This window comes from Pyxicephalus adspersus, chromosome Z (assembly GCF_032062135.1).
Source record: "Pyxicephalus adspersus chromosome Z, UCB_Pads_2.0, whole genome shotgun sequence".
NCBI lineage: Eukaryota > Metazoa > Chordata > Amphibia > Anura > Pyxicephalidae > Pyxicephalus > Pyxicephalus adspersus.
Genome location: NC_092871.1, coordinates 83,062,726 through 83,088,543, shown reverse-complemented (window position 1 = coordinate 83,088,543; position 25,818 = coordinate 83,062,726). Strand labels below are relative to the sequence as shown.

Sequence of the window (25,818 nt, the reverse complement as noted above, 5' to 3'; positions counted from 1 at the left end):
GAAAGTCTTACCTGTGGAATAATCTTTTTCTTCTTGTTATTCGCTGCATTGGGACCAGAAAACAGTTTCTCCAGGGCAGCAAGAGCTGCACTGGCTTTTGCTACCTTTTTATTTGGACCGGCACCCCTGAACTTCTGTGCATCAACCTCCACCTGAAAAAAAGAGCAAATACATTGAAATCATGAAAATAGAAAACCTACAGATTTCTTCTTTTAAACTTTTTTTTGACCAAACATAAACTAGGTTTATGACCAAACTTTCCTTCATTACTGTTAAATACTACAGAGCATGGTCTCTGACCTGCCCCTAGTGCTGATTGGATAAAGAAGGAGCATAACAGCACTGATTCACCCCTTCAGCAAGTTTTAATGTTACACTGACAGCACACTGCAATGCTCCACAACAGCCCTGCCTTCTCCTATCTCAGATTTCCTGTGCAAAGGAAATAAAGGAAGTTTAACATTACCCAGGTAATTGATATTTATTACCTTCATAGAACTGATAAAACAGCTTGGATAGGCTGCAAGAATTATTCAACTTCAAACAAGTCCAGTTGAATGTGACTAAGGCTATGTGTGCACTGGTCATGAAGTTACATCGTTAATCAGGTTTAAAAAAGACATCAAGTTCAAACACTAGGGAAATAAACACATCCCAGATATAAATCCTAATGGACATAGTTGATCCAGAGGAAGGCACAAAAAACCCTGGTACAATTTTCGCCAACAGGGGTAAAAAAATTCACTCCTGATCCCATGAGGTTGTGGTGGGGTTATGGCCTATTAAATGCCTCCCCCTCTTCTGCCCAGTTGTTATTTTTTTATTTTTGTTTTTACCGTATATTTTTTCCATTTTATTCGTTTTTTTTTTTTTCTTTTCAATTTTGCATAGCAAGGAAATGTTTAAAATTTAACAAAAACCTCTGTGCTGACTAAAAAGCTGGTGTTCCACTGTCGTCATTTTCTTTACAGGCTGACCTTTTTCTAAACTTTTGCTACCAATTACGCAAAAAAATACCACTTAACTCAAAACTGAAATGCTGTATGTCTAATAAAATGATTTATACCCAACAAAATCCAAAATTAAGAAAAAAATAAAAAGGTTGCTGTGTCAAAAGTTTTACCTAATGCAGCTATGGAGAGTGACCCAACCTGTGATCTGAATATGTGTATGGACATTATATTAAAAACATAAGAAAAGTGATTTCATTTGAGAAATCTTATCTTCTACGAGCAGAGAACAGAATTACATGATGGTAGTGTGCCCGCGTATTAAGGATGGCTGTGCAGGTTTTGCGAAGGCTTAAATTATCCAGAGAAAAATACAAAAATCGCTGCTCATTAGAAAAATCAATTACACTTAAACCTAGAGAATCAGAAAACAAGTCACACAGAGAAGTCTTTAAAAGTTTCAAAGACAAATCTGGGCAAATCCATAGATCTTGGATGTAAAGTCAGAAAATAAATATGGTTCATGTTGGGGATATGATATAGTTGGAATATTATGTCTTAACATTATTATAGACAGTATGAGCTTACTTTGGGCATCTCTAACACTAGATATGATAGACTATCATGGGAAAACCTGGTTGATCTAGCAAACCTAAAATGGATTTCTTAAAACCATTTGCCATTAGCTGGAAAACGCTTTAAACCCCTGAACCAGAACCCATTTCAGGTTTGTTGGATCACACAGGTCCTCCCATCATAGTATATCCTATCCGATCTTTGAGAGCTTCAATAAATCAGGCCCATTGTATTTATGGATGATTACAAAGTAGAATCTTCCTTCTTGTTCCTCCATAGACATTTACCACAGGCCACAAGATAAAATCGTCTTCCTTTCTGTTTTGGGGATATACAAGTCATTTGAATCATATGAGTAATATAACTTTTAGATATTAGGCTTGAAGGAAATTACTTTACAGTTAATTATGATGCAAATTGTTTATAAAGTGAGATGAATAAGGGGATATGTTATTAAATATATTTAAATACCTTAAAAAAATCTTTAAATTATTTTTTTGTAATAACTATGCCAATTCAAAAGAAAATGCCCTGCTGTTTTGGACAAGAGTGAATAATATGTGACTAGTCTGAGCTTCTCAATGATCCAAAGCCTACTGGGATAAGAAAGTCTCCTTGCTCTTAATTATGTATGTAATACATGATTTTTAACATAAATGTGAGTATTTGTCTCTAAATAAGTTTATTAATATGTATATTATGGTTGATACCAATAGTATGTTATGAATATGTTTTGTATCTTTTCTTAGAGTGATAAACTTGCTTTATGTCTTCTTGAGAAAGCAGTAAAAGTAACTGCGAGATGTGTTGAGGTTGTAAAAAAAGAAAGCTATAATCTTATTTGAAATTAAGAATTACTCAGGGTCTTTTTCTGCATGCTGAAGTTAGTTTCTTAATGGGAAGCACTGTTCAAGTTTGTAACTACATAATAGGATGTGGTTATAGCATTGAAATTTGTTTGTCGTTTGAGATTTGTAGTTTTATTGTAAATAAATAATTTATGTTATTTTGTGTTATTGTCCTAAAAAATCCATGTTTTTTCTAACCACGTGAAAACGGTGGATGAGTGTATATACTCATAGAATTGCTAACCTGTGCTTTGTTCATGGTAAACCCACCAAAAATAAAACGCTCACCCTTCTGCACTATTTGGAATAAAAGAAAAAATACCCAATGGTTCTAGATATGGAGGAATGTAGTGGTGGATTTAGCCAACAACAATGGGGTTTTGCCTGGGTAAGTCAAACTTCCACTAGAAATGTGTAAATACTTCAGAAGAGGCATTAGATGTTGGCTTGGGTCAGAGATGAAAACCTTTTCTCCCCCAAGATTGTCTGGTCCAAATTTAGATTCTTCTAGAAAAACCTTTCTATGTCCCTTTCATGTCAATGGCCCTAGAATTTTATCACTATACCTGTGTTAGTTATGGAACAATCGCTACTCACCTCCATTACAAACCGCTTATCATGGCTTCCTCCACTCTCTGATATCAACTCGTATTTAAGGCCTCGCCTCTTTTCATTCAGTTCCATAACAGGGTTTTTCCCACTGGCAGTTAGGATAGGACCCTGCGTACGGACCTGTACAGAAAGATCATCAAGGTTCAGGGTATTATACGAAAATCACCATATTTGTTAACAAGGGCATTAATTACTCACTGTGTAAAAGCCGACACATCAAATTTTAGATGAAACCTCTTAACTGAATTATTTATCTTCTAATTTAATAAGAAACTGTAATAACCTAGAATGGCTCCTAAGACGGCAGACAGCTTTGAGCTAATAAATGCTTCAAGTAATTACTATGAGCACACAAATTAATCTAGCAACCTGTGTGCAGCTTGGCCTAGAAGTAAACAGTCTGCAGTGGAACATCTGTGAGCTAAGCAGAAAGAGAGTTTAGAAAAGAATCCTAATATATTATTAATCTTCTTTCACATCATGATGGGAACAAAATATTGCATGATATACAAGGTGTTCCTCAGTACAATACCCGGGGAATAGAAATGCCACAGACAATATATATGCTGGGTCACCTGTGTGCATTATCTATTTGATGAATATTACACAGATGAGCTTCACTTTTCCTGAGATACATTGCTCTGATAATCATTTGAGTAATAAATAGGTTTTACCCTGAACTTCTCAAACTAGGACATGAGCAAGTGGCTTTTTTGTTCTTTTATAAACAGACAATATGTCAGCTGAGTTCCTGTTACTAGACTTTATAAAACCCAGTATGTGGAGAATGCTTTAAAAAGAAGCAAGTTTTCTATTTATATGGCTACTAAGTTTTTTTATATCTGAGGTTGATAACACAAACATTTATTTGAATGGAGTATTTGTTTAGACATAAGCTTAACATGCTACTGTATAGAAGGATATTCATTTTAAAGTAATTGCGAACGTTAAGCTGCAATTTTCTTCCTATTGTTTCCATATAACACTAATGACGTATGTATGATTACTCTTGAATCCTCTGTAAAGCCTTTGGTCTGTAGTTTGAACAAAGTTTTCCGTGTTCCCTGTACCCGGACCTGCCTGTACCCTGCAGATATTATTGATTGGTGTTTTGTTTGAATAATAAGGCTGAAGGCATTACTTCCAAATAGAACTGTATGTACTTCACTTCTCAGTATGGTATACCGAGCTAAGATGTATATAAAAACTTCAGTCAAACTGCATAATTTCTTTGGTGTAGTGCTCAAAGAGAGCTTGGTACCCATTACAGACAAAATAATAAAAATGAAAATATTCACTTGAAAAGTGCCTGAACTTGCTAGAAAATATAACTAGTCCATACCTTAGAACAGTCCCTGACCTTCATGCAAATCATAGCTCTTTCCTCTTTTTTGGAGTCTTCTGTCTCTGCTGACCCTTTATGTACAGCCAGGAATATGTAGGTGACCACATTTGATTCATTGATAAGACAACTAGGGAGTGACTCTATGACCTTTACTATATAATCTACATTAAATAAATAAGTTTACATGGTCAGTCTCTGTTCCAAAATACCATCATTGTTGTCATATAAACACCACCTCATGTGTTGAAATATATGTACAGAACCCTAACACTTCCTGTGCACACCTAACACTTCATGTTCACACTTTTTGCGGGCCAGGAACCGCTGCCTCTCGGGAGACAGACCATGTAGTTTCTCCTGGAGACAGCTCCATAGAGAATAAATGGGGATGGTACTGGCTGCCAGCTGTCAGATGTGGAGACATTGGTTCTTTAAGACCAAACGCTGCATTGGGAGTGACGGGCAAGGCGCCAGCCATGGGATCGCTCAATCCCAAAAAGCAGGTCTGACTTGTCCTAAGGAGGCAATAAGGAATCTTTATATTTAGAATATTACCATTTTAAGTAACAATATATGTATTAAAATAATTTTAATGGGAATTCCAAAAATGCAGGCAGAGGGCAAATAATTAGGCAGATATTGCTGGGGTCTCCCTGCAGCGGATTCTTTCCCTAGTACGGAGCCAACTTTGTACAGTCATGGCTTTGCTTCCTCACCCCGGAGCTTCCAACAAGAAGAACTATTACTACCCTATAAGTCTGTAAGAACAGCAGTGCCTAGGAACCTTACATATCTGGAAGTTCATAGCTATTTTTTTCCAGAGGAATACCAGTACAATCCCCAGGGCATTGCTTGGACACAATAATTATTTCTAGATATTACCTAAACCATAGCAAATACAGTGGTACCTCGGTATAAGTCCGCTTTGGAATAAGTCCAACTTGGTATAAGTCCTGTTTGGACACGTAAAATTGTGCTTGGTATACAACCTTTGTGCTAGAACTTGTATGGGTAAAAATGAGTCACAACACCGCGCACTACCTCTATTTACCTCCCTGGAGACAAAGCCATGACTGCCCACGAGCGTCAGTATGCCAGTTGCTGCCATTCAGTGAACAACCCGCGCTATAACTCTTTGAGAATTGCATAACATCTCCTCCCTCCTCAGCACCATCCTAGTAGGCACTTGACTATTCTCAGCAAGGTAAAGTGAGGTTAAATTTTGATTTATTTCATCTAATTGCTCTGTATTTATATACTTTAGTATTAGGCAGTGTTTAAATTATTTTATACAACGCCATTAATAAATAATATGCCAATAACTATAGGATTTTTTTTTCATGGGAATGGATTAATCATTTTCCTTTTATTTCTTATGGGAAAATTTTGTTTGGTATAAATCCTATTTGGTATAAGTCCAAGGATCTGGAACGAATTAAGGACTTATACCAAGGTACCACTGTACTCACTTTCTGAGTTCAGGGTCACTTCCAAGAAACACCATTCTTATTAGAATATTAAATATGAACTGTACAAATTAAATTCTCCACTCCCTTAAAATAAAAATTAATTGACATCATTGGTTACCATTATTTGCTGCACATATGTTGTTTTGCAATTCTTCTCCTATTTACTAATATTGCACTAAAGAAAATGTTTTAGTCTGAGCTTTATAAATGAAGTCTAATGTGTTTCATCAGCAGTTTATTTAGTGTGAGAATGAAGGTTTTCAGCAATACTATATATATTTAATGAATGCCAAGATGTGTACGGTGCGGCTTAAATGTTACTTAAATGATACATCACACAAGCCTGAGAATTACCAGCTGGCAGAGCATCCTGTGAAAGGAAACTGCACAAATAAGACTCCTGACATTATGCTGTCGGTGCACTTGGGAGAGTTCAGGTAGAAAGCTTTAAGGATTAAATACCAGTGTGCTGGCTAATGATGGGATAAATATATGTTCTGTTGCTGCAGCACAAACAACTTATTCTCGTCTTGTGTTACAAAGCAGCACTTAGCTAATACTGAACTGTCACTACCTGGAAACCTTAGCAAGGGGCTCATATATTCGGGTCACGGTATGCTGTTCCTTAAGGGATTATTCATGCAATTTTAGAGGGTGAACTGCCCCTGCGCCTGAGGTAAGGAGGCGCCAGTCAAAGCCAACATTAAATGTTCTTCAGAGCCACAGTGATGTCAGCAGGCCTTGATCAATAAAAGAGAGACAGCCTTCAATAGATTTTGTGTGTGAGAGAAACCTAAACCAAAAGGGAAGAGTAGGTGCTGTTTATTTATAACACTGTGTTATAGATTTTAAATCAGTGGCTTCTGCATCCATATGTATGATGGATTGAGTTGTTCCACTGTGGGCAGATGCTCACAGTGAATCATGTAACCAATGTTTGTCCCTATTTGCTTCCATGTGTGTGTTAGGTATGACATTGGTGGTTTCCACTTTATACCCAGGCATCTCTTCCGAGCCATCTGGGCCTTCCCTGCCCCCTGAAGCAGTTAAACATCATTGTTGGATATATACTTCTTCCATAGCATACAGAAGCAGGCTTCGCTGAATGTGTTGAGCACAAGGAGAAGGGTACTAATGGCTACATATGCATATGTATGATTTTTGTGCAGTCCAGTACCAGTTACAGTGAAAAGGAAGGCAGTCCGTCTGGCTATATAGTGCCCTCGTTTTTTTTGTATTAGCAATCCAAATTTCTACCAGAGTTTTTGTTAATTTCTAAAATTACTTACAGAGTAGGCTCACAGACTATGGATCCTTGTTTTGTTACTTGGCATCAAAGCCAGGTAACAAAACAAGGCCAATAAAAGCCTAATCACATGTCCCAAAATATTAAGTGTCTGTGTAAAAATAATGCAAGTTATAAGCTTTTATTTTGTTTTGGTGTACAGCGTCTATATACATGAATCTGGAAAGAGCATGACGGAGTCCCACACTTCCCTGGTTCTTCTCTAATCTTGTAATACTGACTACAGTGACCATATGGTTTTGCATTGATAAGTCTATTACAGGGCTGAGGGGGAACAACCGTGTAGAAGACAGGCCACCACTAGTGGTTGTGACAACTTCTACCACAACAAAAGAAAATGGGAATTCTTCAGTTTTTAATGTATACTGGAATGTTGAGTGCATTTCTGTTGTAAAACTTCTTATCATGAAATTATTACCAGAAAGGAATAGCAAAATGTACGCCTACCATCCTGATACTTTTCCACCCTTGTTGATGGTGAAAGCAAGGGTGTTATCCAGAAGCAAGACCCATCCATGGGCAGCATGGTGGCTCAAGAGTTAGCACTCTGGCCTTTGAAGCGCTGGGTCCCAGGTTTGAGTCTCAGCCAGGACATTATCTGCATGAAGCTTGAAGGTTCTCACCGTGTTTATGTGGGTTTGCTCTGGGTACTCCGGTTTCCTCCCACATTTCCAAAAACATGCAGTTAGGTTAATTGGATTCCCCCCAAAATTGTCCTTAGACTGTATTAGAGATTAATATACATTAACATACATAAAGCCATTCACCTATGACTGAGGTAGGGACATTAGATTGTTAGCCCCTCTCCCACCTTGAAAGACAGCTAGTGACATGACTATGGAGTTTGTAAAGTGCTGCGTAATATGTTGGCGCTATATAAATAATGTGCAATACCAATAATATTCTGTCCTTCTCTGAACAGAAACAAATTTACAAATTTTTTGTTATATGAGTTTAACCTTCTGACTTGTCTTGGTAAGGCTAACTAGGCAGAAAGATTTCATTTATTTCCAAAATTAGGTGCCCATTTGGTTTGCTGCTTTTGCTTAGTATGACCTACTTTCTGAACGTTTCTGAATATCTGCAGCAAAGCAGAATATAATTGGTTATCTCATTGTTACTGATGTCTTGTACTATCACCTGTCTTTACTTACCTCCAGTGTGTTGGAGCTGTCTATACTGGAACTTCCTGTGTTATTGCTGGAATTTGAAGTGATTGTCTCATTCTTGCCTTCATTATCTGATTTCTCATCAGAACTAAGACACTCCATATCTGTGTCAAACCCAGTTGGGTAGCCCATAGCCTGTAAAACCTGTAGAAAAAAAAAAGTCACACCGTGATCAATGACTTTAAGATAGTCCAGAATAGAGCTTTGTACTAGTTCTGTTCTGCATAAACAATTTATAATCAAAGTGTTTGTCAACCTTTATTTCAACAGTTCAGGAATAATTTTCTTTGTTCTCAATGTAATTTCTTTTGATATATGTAAAACATAGTAAGGTAATAAATACCTGATGATCCTGCCATTGCCTTCAGAGAGACCTTTTCTTTTCTAACCATGGTAAGCATGGGAGCAGATATGTGCTCTGTATGCTTGCCTGCTTCCTACATCGGAGCTACCATAGCTCAGGCCATGTCTGGCACAAACCCTTCCCCTGCATACCACACAACACATAGTTTCCCATCCCTCCACATCATCAACCCTGCTTTTTGTTCTCTGACACTCTCCAGCCCCACCAGGCCTCCACAGGAATGTCAACTCCCCCATCTACTCCATCTAATGCAAAGTCTTCACCCCAACCCCTCTGGGCCTATAAACACACTGCTAATTAGCAGTCACAAGGCCAACAATGGTATTTTATACTAATAAACGTTAATTTCTTTTAGGGAGCTGAGCAGTAATTAAGCTCCTGCTGAAGCTTCTTTCATCAATACACTTTGGTGTGTAAATGAGAACTTGTCACTTTTCTCTCTACGAGACTTACACAGCTCAACATGTAGATGGGTCTGAACTTGCCACATGAATCCTAGATAAATTCAAGAAGGCAACCAGTTTGACATGCCCAACCTTAAATTTCCGTTTTTAGAAAATACCAATCATATCTCCTAATGATACAAAAATCCAAACAAACTAAATGAAGTAGACACCCGATAGGTGATAAAAAAAAAGAAAGTATTCGAGAAACATTCCCACTCACCTTTACTGCTACATGAAGCTTGGCTGTTTTCTTGGATGGTCCAGAGGCCTCATGTGTGGTTCCATCTACATCAACAGACATAGTGAAAACTGGTGCATGTACAGGACCTGATTGAGACAGCAGTTTGTATTGCAAGCCAGGTCGAATCTGGTTTAGTCGCATCAGTGCATTCATTGGCTGGTTAGAATCTATGGCTTTGCTGTCCAAAACTGGAGACAAAGATTTATTGAGTTACTATTGCTAGTATGATCAACTACAGGATTAGAACATTCTAAGAAGCTACTGGATTCAATTGATAAATTGTATATATAAATACTACCAAGAAAGGTTATGAGAGCAAGAGCTTGCAATACCATGTTTTATAAGTTTTTCATAAATTGAAAAATGCACACTATATAGTCAAATGTTTCCATTCACCTTGACCACAACACATACCTATATGGACAAAAGATGTGGACAGCCCTCTTAATAACTGAGTTCAGTATTTTGTCATAGAGAAGGATTATATAATTTACAGCAAACATAGTAAGATAGAAAAAAAAAGACCAAAAAGTTCAACCATTAGTGAAAAAAAACATAGTAGAAACCTGCATAATCCAGACAGAACCATATGTGCAGAGTTAACCCAGATATAGGCAAAAAAACTTATAACACATGGTTCATTTTACTCCAATGGGAAAAACTCCAGGAGACAATCAGATGTTCTCTGATATACAAAGGTATTCTAGACAGTGGTGACCTCTTATGTTTGTGATAACAGTTGACTGTGCCCCCGTATACAAAACCAGCCCATTACAAGTGGAAAAAGAAAAACTTACTTTTGCGCAAATTACGTCTCATTTTCTTGTTTGGGTCCTTGTCATCACAAGAACCCTCGTCGTATGGCCTTTTTAAACCTGTACAGGGTAAATTGAAGAATGTCATTGTTAGGTAAGATATAGTCTTTAGCAGTGTTTTTTTTTTTTTTTTTTTTTTTTTTTTTAAGAACAGACCACTGGTGACATTTATTATATGTCTACATAGCAACTCAGAGATTAATTGTTTTTTTGGAGGTGTAATGAATACAAAACTAAAGACACAGACCAATGCTTTGGTAATAAATGATAAAATTACAATGAAGTATAACAATTTTTTAAAACAAGTTTTTATAGCATACTTTAAATTCTTAGCTATAGCTTTTGGAGATGTACGAGGGGGTGCTGAGAAGTTCCTGGCTTTCCCCAGAAAGAAGAGAGCCAGAGTTATGAAATAACACATCAATTTAACATATTCCCCCTGAGACTGATGCACTTGGTACAGCGTAATTGCAGTTTTTCTAGACCGTTCAAATAAAAGACCCTTTGTTGGGCTGCAAACCAGCTCTCAGCAGCATCTTTGATGTCAGAAATGTCCTCAAAACGTTGCCCCTTCAGGTGTTTCTTCAAATTCAGGAACAGATAATAGTCCGAAGGGGCCAGGTCAGGTGAGTAGGGAGGATGGTGGATCAACTGGAAACCAAGGGTGTTCAATTTGGCCTAGTTGCCTCCTTCAGCTGGTCCAGGAGGTTAGCATAATACTGCCCGGTGATACTAGAGCCCTGAGGTAGGTAGTCCACCAACAGAATACCGTCTTTGTCCCAGAAAACAGACGCCATGAATTTTTTGGACGATTTCTGCGTTTGGAATTTCTTCAGCCGCGGGCACCCGCTGTGGAGCCATTCCTTTGACTGTTGACCTTGGTTTCAGGATCATAGATGTGGAGCCAGGTTTCATCCTCAGTCACTAACCTAGCCAAAAAGTCCTGTGCAGCTTCAAAATGGGCCAAAACAGCTTTGGATGCTTCAACTCGTTCCTTCTTCTGATCACTGTTCAAACATTTCAGCACTCACTTCACTGAAAGCTTGCACATGTCTAGGATAGTGGTGATAACAAACCCAACACACTCCCGTGAGATCTCATATATCTGGACTATCTTTTTTGTGGGTATATTTGCCGGTCCTCAATATTCAGCTCATGGACAGCATCGCAGGTTGCTGGGTCAGTTGAGGTTGGGGGCGCCCACTGCGGAGCTCATCTTGAATGCTTAAATGGCCAGTCTTGAAACAAGATATCCAGGTGTTGACAGTGCTGTAGGAAGGACACTTCTCCCCCAGTATTTGTGACATCTCAGTGTGAATGTCCTTTGCTGACTTTCCCTGGAGAAACAAAAACTTAATGACGGCCCGTAACTCCAACGACATGAAACTTACTTGTGCCTCTGCCATCACAGCTTCTCACTAAAAGAAAAAAGTTTTAGGAATCGCAAAGACCTATCTTTGCAGTTACATACTAAGATATTAGGCTGTCATATGCCCCCACACTCATTTTTCTATTTCATATGTAAGGGGGGAAAGCCAGGAACTTCTCAGCCCCCCCCCCCCCCCCCTTGTATATTGATGCTGTTGTGGAAATTATGGATACAATGGATGGACTTTGCATAACAATGGAGTTATTTGATGACGTGCGGTGGAAGCTGCCTGGTGGGGAGAATTAGGCTACACACACATCAGATGACTGTCCCTGAAAACTATCTTTTGTGAATGTTTCCAGTAACAGATGAGCAAATGAGCACTGTATACAAACCATAGTTCTGTTTAATGAAGAGAAGAGGGGGAGGATAAGCGAGTGACACCCCTCTTTTCTTTTCTATGTATTCTATAACGTTGCTGATTGGTTGTTCATCAGTCTGCCAGGGTGGATCGATAAATGATGTTGGGAGACCACAGTACACGTCAGATTTTCACTTGCAACTAGGACATCCATTAGTCGGACATGAATATGAAGAGTTAATGGTGACCATGTGGATCCCAGAGGGCCACATACCAATGATCTGATGACAGCAAAGATAGGCATGTAGAAGGAGGGAGCAAAAAAAGGATAAGTGTACTTTTTTTATGTGGGAACCCTTGAAATAACTTTTAGATCTTTAGGGAACCCCTTCTATATTTACAATTTTTATAGCTTGCAGTAAATTAGTGTGGTGATCAGTTGAAGAATTCCTCTTACATTGCTGGCCGGTGGGAAGAATGTCACCCTTAGAGACAGCCAAAATGATCATTGGTGTCACTTACACAGACCTGAGAGGCACAAACCGTTCATTGCTCAAGGAACCCCTAGCAACTTCTGGAGGAAACCCTGGTTGTCCACTGCTCTAAACAATGAAATCCAGTTAGTTCTACATGTGTACAGGAACAGCAAATAGGAAAAGTCTTCTAGGCTCTTACCTTCTCTTTCTGTGCTTGACCAGGAATATTTCTGGAAGGGTTTATTTGATGGCAAGGGGTCCATTTGCAATACCTTGTAAATCTGTCCAAAGGCTAACAAACGCAGTGCATGCTGTAATGGGAGAAAATGTAAAAGTAAAAACAATGCTTCTTCTGAGAGCTTCAATTTTAGAAAGTTAGGTTATCATTTCAAGTAGAAAATACAAATGTCTATTGCTGTATACTGGTAACTAGAGATCCATCTACTGTGACAGTCTGAATGACTGTCTGTTAACTCATCCATCACATCTGTAATAATATCCAATTGACTATCAAACTGCTGATGTGAAAAGCAGAAGCTGATGTGAAAGAAAAAAACTGAACCCATATTTCAACTTGTATTTTAATTATCAATGCACACACACTACAGATTGCCTAAAGGCTTCTATAGATGGATTTACGTGTTTTTTACCATTAAATACATTTCAATGCAGCAAATTGTTTCTATAGTTTAAAAGTTTACCAAGTTGGAGTAGTTATAAAGCTTCAAATCCTAGCCTTCCATAGACACTTGTACAACTATAGCTTACCAGGGCAAAAAAAAAATTCAGTACATCTTTGCAATACTTGAAAGCAGGTACAGAAAAATACCTGTTCACCTACCCTAATGTCCTTTGATTTTTGCTATTGTGACACACAATTTTGGTATTTGTTCTGGACTGAAACAGAGGGAAATAGTGTCATGCCTGATAAGTTGTCTCCTGCTAAACTTTGAAATGCCTTCCTTTCTCCACAACATCATTTTGTAGTCCATCAAAACCCACAGTAGTAGTCCAAAAATACCCACAGGTATGTTTAAAAGACCAAAATGGGCAAATAAGCTAAGTCAATTGTTGGGGTTTACCTATCCTTTAAGTTATGTATTCCAACTAACAAAGTTGGTAATTATTGATGGGTGCTCGTCTTGCAATTCCACAATGGCCTGTAAAAAAAACCCTTAGGTCTGGGATATGGAGAGGTAATATAGCAAAAACCAGGATATGGAGAGGTAAGGAGAAAACTATGTGAGAAGAGAGAAGGGCTGTTCATAATTTACAATATCATGCCTACTATTGCGTGGTCATCTTAGGATTTTTTTGCACATAAATCTGCTAGCACACGTCAACCAATTCAACAATTTTTATATTGCTAATCTTGGAACATGAACATGGCCATAAAATGAATAGACTATCATTTTGGGATTCATTTTATTGGAACTCTCTCCTCTACAATCTATTATAAACGCTGCAGCAAGACTTATCCATCCTTCCCACCACTCCTCTTCTGCTGCGTCTTTTTCGGTTGATTAAAACCTTCACTACTTCCCCCCCATTCCATATCTCCCCTCCTATCGTGTGATTCTTCCCCCACCTCTTAGATTGTAAGCTCTTCTAGACAGGATCCTCTCCTCCTCCTGTGTCACTGTCTGTATCTGTCTGTCATTTGGAGCTCTTATGTACAGTGCACCAACATGTATATGTTGGTGCTAGTTAAATACTGTTTAATAATAATAATAATAATAATAATAATATTAATAATAATATTTTGAAAGATTTTACTTGCTGCCCAGCAGAATTAAAGATGGTTAACCTCCATCTAGTGAAGTTGACTACAGATGCTCAATGCTTAATATCCAGGTTCCGTTCCTGCGACTTGGTTGTGAAGCGAGGAGCATAGGAATGCCCAGTGTGCAGTGCTGCGAGCATACAGCACCTGTCAGTGACAAGTTCACTACCAGTCTGCAGACTGGGGACCGTGCAGTAATACAGAGGAGGAAGACAGGGGGAGCCCAGAACACCAAAGAGGAGATGCCGCATGAATGTACAGTGTGGGCGGGGATAGTCAGTAAACAGGTAAGTCGCCGAACAAGGATTACCTGTATATGGAACAGTTGCCCCCCAAAGAGCCATTCTACAGACTAATTCCAATGACTTTCTATTGCATTGAAACAGACTAGGGTGCAGAAAGTAGCAGCAGATGATCAAGACTGATGAGTACAAAATGTGACACCTTAGCTTCTAACAGAAGGCAGTTTGTCCATCAAATGGATTGTAGAATAGGACATGAAGGACTGGCCGCAGGCAATACCAAGGCTGAGTGAAGGTTCCCTGCGGATCTGGTATATTTTCTTCTAATGAAGTTTTTGCTTTAATCATCACCACTGATAAAAGTTCAGGCAGATTCCTATTCATCATGCAATACAATTGGGGAGGTGTCTGAGGAGTACAAACTCATTCTGCAGGCTGATCATTATTCCACATATGACCAAAAATCACAAAAAAATGTTTGTAATGAGAAAAGAATTTAAGAATCGTAAGGCCTCACCAAGCTCAGATCTCATCATCATAAAAAAAAAAAAAAAAAGAAGGTGAGAAAGAACAAAAAAATATCTACTGACCCAGCCAGAAACTCTGGGAGCTCCTAACTTCCTGAAGTCACCTGATAACACTTGATGGGGATGGAGAGGGGTGGTATGTAGTGTTAACACATCTTGTCCTAGGACCAAAAGTGTTCCTTTGGCAGGGCCACCAGGTGAAAAGGAAAAAAACTTCAGCCACCACATTTAAGGAGGTTAAAATATATTACAGAATACTCATTCTTGGGTTTCAATACACTCAAACTTGTAATATGTGCAGAAGTACAGACAGACCACTTCATTTAAAGGTTTAATTACAATGAAGAATTCCAATCAGCAGCATGGCTGGAAACCGATCTATTCACACAGAATGAGAATGTCCATAAGGAACTGTATAATGGCCATCACGTAGGAAATTAATAAATTGCTGCAATCAGACTCAACAGGCTCCAGATGAGTGTAGATTTCATTCAGTGTAGTAGAATGATGTACTAGATTTGATCTGCAAAATTTTTTGCGTTTGTAATACTTTTATGGGCTTTTAGGAATTCACAGTGATATCTATGGTAACCGACAAACTCCATGAAATAATTCAGTCTGGCATGACAACCACACAGAATAAACATTCTTCCGTGTTCCCATAGTAAGATTGCTTGTTCTACCACACTAAGATAACCAGGCAGTGGTAGGAGGAGGAACAAAAACAGACAAACAAAAAGCACCCTCAGCAATGAAAAAATGTTACATAAATGCACATATATGGAACCATCTGATATTGTATATCTACCCTCCTAGTGTGTGATACTTCCCCTACCTCCTAGATTGTAAGCTCTTCAGGGCAGGCTCGCCTCCTCCTCCTGTGTCACTGTCTGTATCTGTTCGTCATTTGCAAACCCTATTTAATGTACAGCCCTGCGTGATACGTTGACACTATATAAATCCTGTTTAATAATAATAGTAATTGTGAGGTCAATGTAAGATTACTGTGCAGCCCACTTCTCAGCTAATTATTCGCAATGAATACATACAAATTACAGGAGAGAGGACAGAGATCCTGCCTGTCACAGCAAAGGCTGCAACCAACAAGGAAGGCACAACCCATGGCCCAGTAGGGTACTCTGTGGTTGGGGACCCCTGGTATAATCAAGTAGAAAAATCATAGAGCAAACTTAGTTTTGGTAGTAGGTTTATGAAACCTCAATTTTATCCTCAGAAATCAATTTTCCAAACCTCCAAATCCTTACAATATGGCACATACACAGACGATACTCTGCTCGTCCGATCATAGGGCAAGGATGGGTTAAACCACAGGATAATTTGGAGCTCCTGATCTAATTTGCTCAATATTTTTTTTCATACAACACAACCTGTGTACTTTTGACTGCTGCTCATCAACAAGTCCCAACTGTCCATGATATTAGTGTCCAAGCTGTGCCAGAAAAAAAGAATGGCGAAATACTGCTATTGGCAATTTCTTGAGATTTTTAGAATAAGTCCCAGTGATTTCATGTTATATTCCAGGGAGGTGATTTGTTTCTTGATATAGGGGGCCTCAGAATGCAGCACCTGACATCAGAAGCCAAAGGGCTGGAAAATGTATAGCATCTTTTTCACCCTGGTCAAATTAAACTCATCCCAATCTCTCATACAAATGAAAACCCATATATAATTTGTTTTTCTTTTTTGTGCAGAGTTTGAAGGTTTTTTTTCTCTGCCATCTGTGTCCAATTAGTGAGAGTAATGTCTCCAAATTGGAATTTCTCCCTTAGATAGTTGTCATTGGAACATGTGCCCCATTGGAAGATCTTGCCTCTAGTCATGGTCTGGTAATACATTTGGATTCCCTCATTTTATTTCCAGTACCATTGGTAACCAGGACATTGAATCTCCCTACCAACTTTATTCAGACTCTTTCTTTATGTCATAAAATTCCCACATGTTCAAGGTTCAAAGAGCCCTTCCTTCATTGTGGCTTGGTATTGTTGGACAACGTGTGTACTGGACTGATGCAACTGGAGGGATTCTGGGGGTAATTGGGATAATCACTGCAGATGCTGCAAGGCAATCATACATTCTGCATTTGGCAGTTTCCTTCCTGCATGCTTAGTCTATCTTTTACATTAAAGCAGTCATTTGGCCACAGCTCTGGTGGTGCTTTTGGAAAATCATTCCCTCTACACCATGTAAGGTTTAATCAAGAACTTTTCTTTGAGATCCAGTGGCCTCTTCCATGGCACTGAAAACCTTTTGTATAGATAAACAGAAACTAGACAGGGTAATTATAACCCTTCCCCACTCTATTCCAAACCTTTGAAAAAAATGTATTACACTGGGGAATAATTTTCAACAAATTTTTTGTTGACTTCAATTTTTAAGCTTATTTACACTAAAATAGGTATGCCGATTCTGAAAGTGCAGTTAGTTTTCTTGTATCACCTCGCATTTTTTCTCTACCGCTTATAATAATGCGATTACTGTAGCGTGGATTTGTAAGGCTATTCATTTACACGCAAGATAGTGTGGTCAAAGGTTGTGCGCTGCTCTACATAGTGAATAAGCAAAATTTATTTTACTACTTACACACGTATTTCCTTTCTTTCAGATCATGTCTGGCTCTGCTGTTTCTCGTCGTAAGTGCCTAAACAACCCTGATTCATTTTATTATATCTGTGACAGTTTCACCATTTCTAGCCAAAGGGCGAACATCAGCATATTTGTAGAGCAAGCCTATTTGGCATATTTCAAAGTTAAACTTGGTGATCAAGATAAGTCTTGGGCCCCTCATAAGGTGTGCTAATGTCAGAAGTCGAAAAGAATGCTTGTTTATCATTCAAAGCCATTGTCAAGGACTTTCTTGGAAATACACAAGCAAATAATTACACAGAAATTGTCAAGAAACTCTTGGAGAGCTACAAAATGCTTGGTTGCAATATGAGCATCAAGGTGCTTTTTCTGCATAGCCATCTTTCTAACTTCCCGGAAAACCTTGGTGCAGTGAGTGATGAGCAAAATGCATGATTCCAGCAAGATATGAAGGTCATGGAAGGACAGTATCAGGGTAGATGAGATGTACATGGTCATAAAGCAGCAATAAATCCTTTGTATGAACAAAAGAAATATAAATAAACAGTACATTCAAGTTATTTTAATTATTTTTTCATTGTATGTAAAATTTGTTTTTTTTTTTACAAAAATGGAGGGTTTCCAGTATCGTAAAAACTAGATGTGATAGCAAAAAACTATTCATTTCTGGATTCACCACCCAAAAATTAGTAAAAAACAAGTGTAAGATCTAACAAAAAATGCATTCTGTCCAATAACAATGTATGTGATATGGCATTTTCTTCATTTGTTTTTTACAGGTGATTTTGACTGTGCCTTTTCCTCTCATTGCTGATGATTTGATACAGAAAATGAGTCTAATCTGCTTGAACTGCAGTCAATTAGTATATATGTATTGTAAAAATTCTATTTATTTGCCTTCACACAGCATTCCTTATTACAGAAAAAAGTCTGGGTGACAGAGCCCAAAGCCTTCTTAAAAGCGGCACTGCACCCACAGCCTGGCCTTCCATTCACCTGTTCGTCATCTAGATCATCTCATTGGATTGCACAGCTGCTGGTCGACGTCTCCTTGTTACTCATTTCCTTGTGTAAAAGCGGATACTATGCAGCCACATTACTAAAAATCAATACCAGACCTATTAAAAAAATCTGTCTACTTTAATGCAGCCATTCTGCAATAGGAATTCGCAATCCCAATTAAACACAAAAATAAGATTTAGCATAAATATTATGATAAATCACACAGATTAAGATATTTATTCTGCTCCTCTCGAGGGTAATTGTGGTAATTCATCAATTGTATACATATCTATGGCACTATGTCATAACATTGCATAAATCATCTATATTCAAACCAATAAAATATTACCAAGGCTCCCATGGATCATTTTGTACAATACCTTCATTAGATTTATTACTACTATGTGTTTATATAGTGCTGACAAAGCTTTATATAGTCTGCAGACACTGTCACTATGTTAATGTGCTGTGTTTTTAAAATGCAGAGCGTTGTTGTGGGTTGCATAGGGGCTTTGTCACATAACACACCACTTTTATAAAAGTACAGCTACCTCTTGGAAAGGTACCATGGTACCAGGAATGCATGTACTTTTGCAAAGGAACACGGTACTTATAGCAACACTCTAGTGGAAAGAGACTCTCAGAAAAGCTTAGAATCGAAAGTCTCCAACATAGTCCAGGGCAGGGGTCTGCAACCTGCAGCTCCGGAGCCGCATGCGGCTCTTCAGCCTCCTTGTTGTGGCTCCCTTCGTCTGCCGCGGGGGTTTTGCGGCTCCAGACTATTTTTCTTTAGTGGAAGAGGAGGCAAAATGGCTCTTTTGATAGTAAAGGTTGCTGACCCCTGGTCCAGGGCAAACTTTGGGGGGGGGGGGCAATGACACTAGCAGTATGATTTTGGGATGTGGAAGTAAAATGAATGAATGAATTAAATATGACGTTTCATCCATTTATTTTTTGCCTTCCCCGGTTCCACATTACACTTTATCAACGTTCTATAAAAATGTTCTTCATTTCATAATTTCATAACCCACGTCACTAGATCTTTGTGCTTTTAAATGTACTGCAGACAAATGATGGCTGGTGGCAGGGCAAGCAGATGCAGAGCATAGTTTCCTGAAAACAGGAAGCTGCAGTAACACCCAAATGCGATGCTGAGCCCCCATTATTTAGGACTGAAATCATAGGAACCAGCCATGGCTGGGAGGGAAAAGACTATTTGATGCTGGGTTTCCTCGAGCAAGTAAAGAATACAGGGTCTTTGGTGTCCTTCTAAAGCACATTGGTATTAGCTTACAATGTGTAGTGATTTCTGACCAACACTACCACCCATGTACCACAGATCTGAGCAGCCTCTGTGACTGGACAGATTATTGAAAAACCGAAAGAAAAATGTATTAAACTATATATATATATATATATATATAAAATTATCTGGGGTGTTTTATTTGGTCAAAGGCTCTACCTGCTGTCTAGGCTCAATGGAAACTATAAACAATTTTCCCAGAAGATGTAAGTCCATTTGTACCATGTGCAATATCAAAGTATATTAATGGCAGAATATATTTGATATGATCCATTTTAATGCCAATTAGTGCATTTTACATTATTGACATCACTTGTAAAGTATTAAAAACCAGAGGCAGACAAGTGATTATCTGTACTAGAAGGTGGTCATCAATGGCAGCATGTACAGTCATCTTGTTACAATAATTAAGCACAAAATAATATCCGATCATTAGAGATCATGTGTTATCGTTAGTACAACAAGGACAGCAAAGCAGAATCACTTTTGCCCACATGTCATTAGCTAAAACAAGCTTGACCTGGGGACAGTCCTCTTCCTGTTGCACATGAAAACAGTTCCAAGTAATCTTGACTTTCCACTGAGTATTGATAGAAGTTATGAGAGTTCTGAAACCCTACTCCTACAAACAGGCTGTCCTTCTATGACTTCCTGGCTCCATTCCAATGACACACAAATGTGCCCATCCAGCACTGATGGACATGTATGTTCTTAGCATCTAAAATGTTCAAAAGACAAAATGTATTACAATGCAGCGTAGACAGCCTGCAGGCTGGGTTGCATTGCATACTTTACAAATGGACAAATAACAGTGTGTGTTCTGCACTTAATTTAATACTGATCTCTTATTAATAAAGAAAGGCTAAGGATTTCTCTCTGGAAAGCTAACCCTCTACAAAGAAAATAAAAAATCTTCCGTTGACAGAGTATTAAAGCGTCAAATGGTTTAAAGTATTTTGTATCACTGAATCCCATACTAAATCTTTATAGCTGCAGACATTTCCTTTAATCGCTCTCCAACACCCCCTTCCCAAGATTCAGCAAAGACGATGGTGACACTAGATCTGCAGCATTAGGTTTCCCAGTTGCACAAATGAAAGATTGGTGGGAGCAGGGAAAAAGTTCCAGTAATAGTTTATGATATGATACTTGACAAACAGCAACTTCATGCTGACACCCACAAATTATTTTTTTTTTATTTAGAAGAAATGCTTGGTCAACAATATTCTTGCCCAGCCCTGAAGACAAGGAAAGCCAGTTTAGTTAGTCAAATACCGTCAAGGGGGGTCAGATTTGCTGCAGGTGGCGGCTTGTTTTTAATCATGACAGGTTCTGATAGGCCTTTATTCAAAGTCCCAATTTGAACTTTAGTGATTCAGACAGGTGGTGACTGCAGAAAAGGACAGGTAATGTTCCTTCTAGATGTATGCCTGATCACCACCCAGCTGCATATTTTGCTGAGGTGTGCATGCAACCTGGCAATCCCAGCTTACCTTGTGCATGCCAGGAATGAGTGAACTCCTGCCCACCTGTGTAGGAATTAAGTCATCCTGACACAATAAATTAAGTTGGCTGAATATAATATGACGGAAAAAGAGAAAGAAGATGGCGGCCACTGTACAAAGGAATGGGGATAGGCGTGTAACATAGCTTTAGTTCTGCTCTAACATCCACCATTATTTTAGGTTTTTAAATAGAATGCAACTCAAAAAAAGAGCTGCCCAGGCTCTTTAAGTCTTTTTCATACCAGTTGGCAGTTGAATGCAGCTAACAACCCAGCAGAGGGTTCTTGCAGTCATCCCCAATCAATCCAAAACATGAAAAATTTTGTTGAAGAACTTGAACTATATCAACAACGAAAAACGTTTCCCCCTAATTTTTTTCCTCATTTGTGTCTCAGAGCGTCACTGGAGAAAGTGGAAGATTTACACTACCTTTTTTTCCTGAAGATGTACCATTTTTTCCTGTTACAGGGGCAACTTAAACTTTGTGATTTACCAAAGCTTTCATAAGACCAGTGATCAGAACAACTGGAAAGAGTGAATCTGCCTGGACAAAGGCAGCAGTAGAAATAGTTTCATAAGCTGCAGCACAGGTCTGACAGCTCCACCATCCCGGGGCAAAAGCTGTTGAACTATCTCTATATCACCTGCCAGCTTTCTGGCAGTCCAGTATTTGTATTTAATAAGCCCCAATGAAGGGTGAGTTGCTTGGCCCCCAAATTGCTTCAGAAAAACATTCTTTTATGGAGAATTAATGTGAATTTTGCTATCCATCCACATATTGCTCTAGCGATGTATTGTTGGCCTTTACCTTAAGAGGTGTCTAGGACTCCTGAAAAGGGGTCACCTTGTATCATGAGTGACATCACCAAAGCCATTTTGCTTTTAAGGGATACTCCTTGTCTGAGATGGCATTTGAACTCCCACACTAAAATTTCAATGGTTCTAGAAATTCACTTTGTGAGGAAGAATTTTGACTTGTTCTAACCCCCATCAATCATTCCAAATCAATCTTCATTTATAATTTAAAACATGTCTTTAGAAGCCAAAGAAATTCCCTGGTTGTTCAGAATCTATGGTAATAAACTGGTCAGAATATATGTTAACTAGAAAGTCTTGTCCAGTTAGGTGTGATTTGTGAAGTCATTGTGAATCACCTGATGTGCAAATTACATCAACAACAGGTTTGCAGAAGGGGCAATGGCAAGCCAAGCTCCCAGGGGGGAATGGTTTTACTGCAGACCATTTCTTGCACTTTATCCTGTAGTAGAAGTTGTGCTTACAGCCCAATACTAAGGAGCTTGATTGGAATTTGATAGCAAACACGAGAATTGGTGTTTGGGCTATTAGACCTCATGCTCATCCCAGATAAGATCAAGTTTACAAAGAGTACACATGGTAGGTGTAAACATTTGAAGATGGTGTAGTGAAACATTATGCTGCTTGCAACATCACATTGCTTGACACATTTGGCAGTTGGTCAGTGAAGGTCTGGGGGGGACATGCCCTTGAAAGGCCATACAGACCTCTATGTGCTAGCTCATGGTAGCCTGACTGCTATTAGGTACCAGGATGAAATCTTCAGACCTTACACTGGTGCAGTGAGGCCTGAGTTCCACCTAGTGCAAGACAATACCCATATGTAGGGAGTTCCTGGATGATGGTGTTGATGTCATTGACTAGCCACCATGTTGCTCGGACCTGAAAGGCATAAGGGAGACCCTCTGGGACAATATGCCTCATTTCATCTGACTCCACCAGTGCTGACTGTCCAGAAGCTCACAGATATCCTAATCCAGGTCTAAGAAGGCCCAGGGCCATCTCCTCAGAAGCATGCCTAAACATTGTCAGGATTGCATGCAGGCAAGAGGGTGCCAAACACACTACTGAACCACATTGCAAATTTGTATTTTGATATTCATCTAATTCTATCATTCTGTGACTGCACTTTATGATTTTTGGTAAGATTTTAAATCCAAATCCATGAATGATTAAGGTTAGATATTCTGTACAAATTAGATCAATGACAAGCAATGGTTACAGCAAATATAAGATGTCCCTTTTGGAAATATTTAATGTATGTATGCCTATCTGTTGGAGACAATTCCAAGCATACACCTTTGCAATGGCCATTAATCAGAATATATTGCTCTTGTGAAGAAAGAAAAAAAAAAACGTTTACTAAAGTCCCACTTGTATCTCTCGGATATATAAGGTAATAGAAATAGATTGTATGTGTCTGAGTCATGAATGCTACCAAGCACACAATACCTCCTAATAAAACAGCACATTCCTCAGTGAAATGGTTTGGCGGCTGCTGACAGCTGCAGAATAGAGGTTGCTTCCATTGCATCCTTAATGTGTTATGAAAAGCATTATAAAGAAGCAATGAACTAAAAGAATATAAAAACTCAAAAAGAAGGCAGTCATAACACTTTGTTTTCATGTCACAATTTAGAGGTCACAGGACCAGATAAGACGACTTACTTCAAAGCAGGTTCCCAGGTTATGTAAATGTGCTTTGGGACGTAGAGTTCCCTGCTGCTTTGATTAAAGTGGACCTAAACTTTCATCACTAAATGTGCAGCTATTTTCTCACCCCCATCCCTTTTCTCTAAATCCTTCTAACGTGGATCTATATACTAAAAGCTTGCTTGCTTTCATTGTAAGTAACATTTTGATTCCTGATAAATAAATGCTAATGGTGCAAAGAAAAGTTTATGTTACCTTGTAAAAGTGGAGGAATGACCAACAGCCCACCCCTATTTAGATAAACTTCTGGTGCCATGGAGGTCAACTCAATTGATGAGCACTGCATTCTAGGATCCCATGGTATGAAAACAAACTAACCCCCTGCCCCTCTTGTTATAGTTACATAGTTAGTTTAGGTTGGAAAAATACATAAATCCATCAAGTTCAACTATCAGGTAAATAAACATTTCCCAGATAAAACCCTATAGACATAGTTCATCCAGATGAAAGAAAAAACCCCTTAAAAAGCCTGGTTAAATTTGCTCCAACAGAGGAAAAAATTCCTTCCTTATTATCTGTTCACGCTAAAAAAAAATCTTGTCTTGGGGTCTTTTCTACATGATTTGGCAGTGCTGCATATTGTAGAACTAATTCTAAAAGTTGTTACCCTGCAATGATTGCAACATCCTGCCGTAGGTACTACGGCAATAGATATACAATAGGAAGGATTGTTCTGCAGATAATCAGGATTTAGTTGCCAGCAAAGGGTAAGAGTAGGAGTGCTGTACCACCTTTATCCTTTCAGAGACTACAGCCAGAAGGTAAAATAGCTGCTTTCACACAGGCAATGTGGTTCAGAACTTTAACAAGAAATGAAAGTGCAAAAAAAGTCTTAGATAAAAAGGGGTAAGTAAGTTTATTTTAGCCTTCAAAGAGCAGACTAGATCCTTTTAAACCAGTCCTGATTCCAGGTGGCATTACAGGTCTTTCTATGCCTATTCACAGATACCACCTGCTTGTTATATCCCAGAAACCTTGATCAGCTGTTACACTGAGGAAAGTCTAGTTTTGATAAAAGGGAAATGAATGCAATTACATCCAAAATGCTGTTCATTCAAAGGCACTTCATTTCCCAAAGATTAAAACTGTGGTGAACAACTTTTATGGCTTTGGTTCACACATGCAGTTACCTGTGCGCTTTGAGTGATCTCTTCTCTTTCTTTCACGGACATGTAAGCCAGTGCATCTGTAGGTTCTCTTTCACAAGGATCATGCAGACCTGGTCCCCCTAGTAACATGGATTAAAAGGAGTTAAACATATACCTTCGTGAAACTTTAAACTCAAAGACATTGAAGGGATGGTACAGTGCCAAGGACCGAAAACACACATTGATAGGATAATTCTTTAGGGTTGAACAATGACAAGGCTTTAAAACAAGCCCTCGCTGACCTGTAGCTGCAACCACTATGGAACAATTCATCCATAAAGCAAGTTTTTCTAAATTTCACACTAGCTCTATTTGCAGAAGTTTGTAAGGACTTTGTGGTGGACTTTGTAATAAAAAAAAACATACAAAAAAATTAAATTTATGCATTGCCTTATTATACCTGGACACTGCCTCCATGCTGCCCTGACACATGCCTTCAAGCTACATAGAGGAAAAAAATAAAAAACACCCTACCTTTTATAAAGCACCCCCGAGTACCTGGTACAAGTAACTTTGGAAAATTGATGTGGGTTAGCTAAAGTATAAAACATTTTGGCTTTCAAAATTATGGTATGTGAGAACACCCCTTAAACTCACAATGCAATTGGCATCTCTTAATAGGTTGTATTAGATGGTAGCAGGCTTGTCTTCATTAAAGTCCAACTTTGTAACATACAGGATCAGAAAGGTGGTTGTGGCAGAAAGGGACAGGTAATGTCCGTTCTGCAATAAACCATCTTACCTACCCGATTGTGCTGGGGAACTGTCAAAAATTGTTAAGCTGCCCATGGCAATACCGGCTACTCTTCCAAGGATGAAGAAAAAAAG

General features: G+C 38.6%; 1 protein-coding gene across 5 annotated transcripts in view; it reads right to left on the bottom strand.

Annotated features, from left to right (window-relative positions):
* Positions 1–25,818, bottom strand: part of STRBP (spermatid perinuclear RNA binding protein) — a 108,882-nt gene that overhangs the window by 5,785 nt on the left and 77,279 nt on the right. For 4 of the 5 annotated variants that reach the window (XM_072431253.1, XM_072431250.1, XM_072431251.1 and 1 more), the window contains 7 exons: positions 24,973–25,070; positions 12,547–12,658; positions 10,124–10,201; positions 9,306–9,514; positions 8,261–8,419; positions 2,972–3,106; positions 12–152 (listed from right to left, as the gene is read on the bottom strand). In XM_072431253.1, the coding sequence (XP_072287354.1) occupies positions 12–152; positions 2,972–3,106; positions 8,261–8,419; positions 9,306–9,514; positions 10,124–10,201; positions 12,547–12,658; positions 24,973–25,070 (932 nt within the window). The remainder of the gene's footprint in view (positions 1–11; positions 153–2,971; positions 3,107–8,260; positions 8,420–9,305; positions 9,515–10,123; positions 10,202–12,546; positions 12,659–24,972; positions 25,071–25,818) is intronic. The other variant, XM_072431254.1, reaches the window with a different exon arrangement.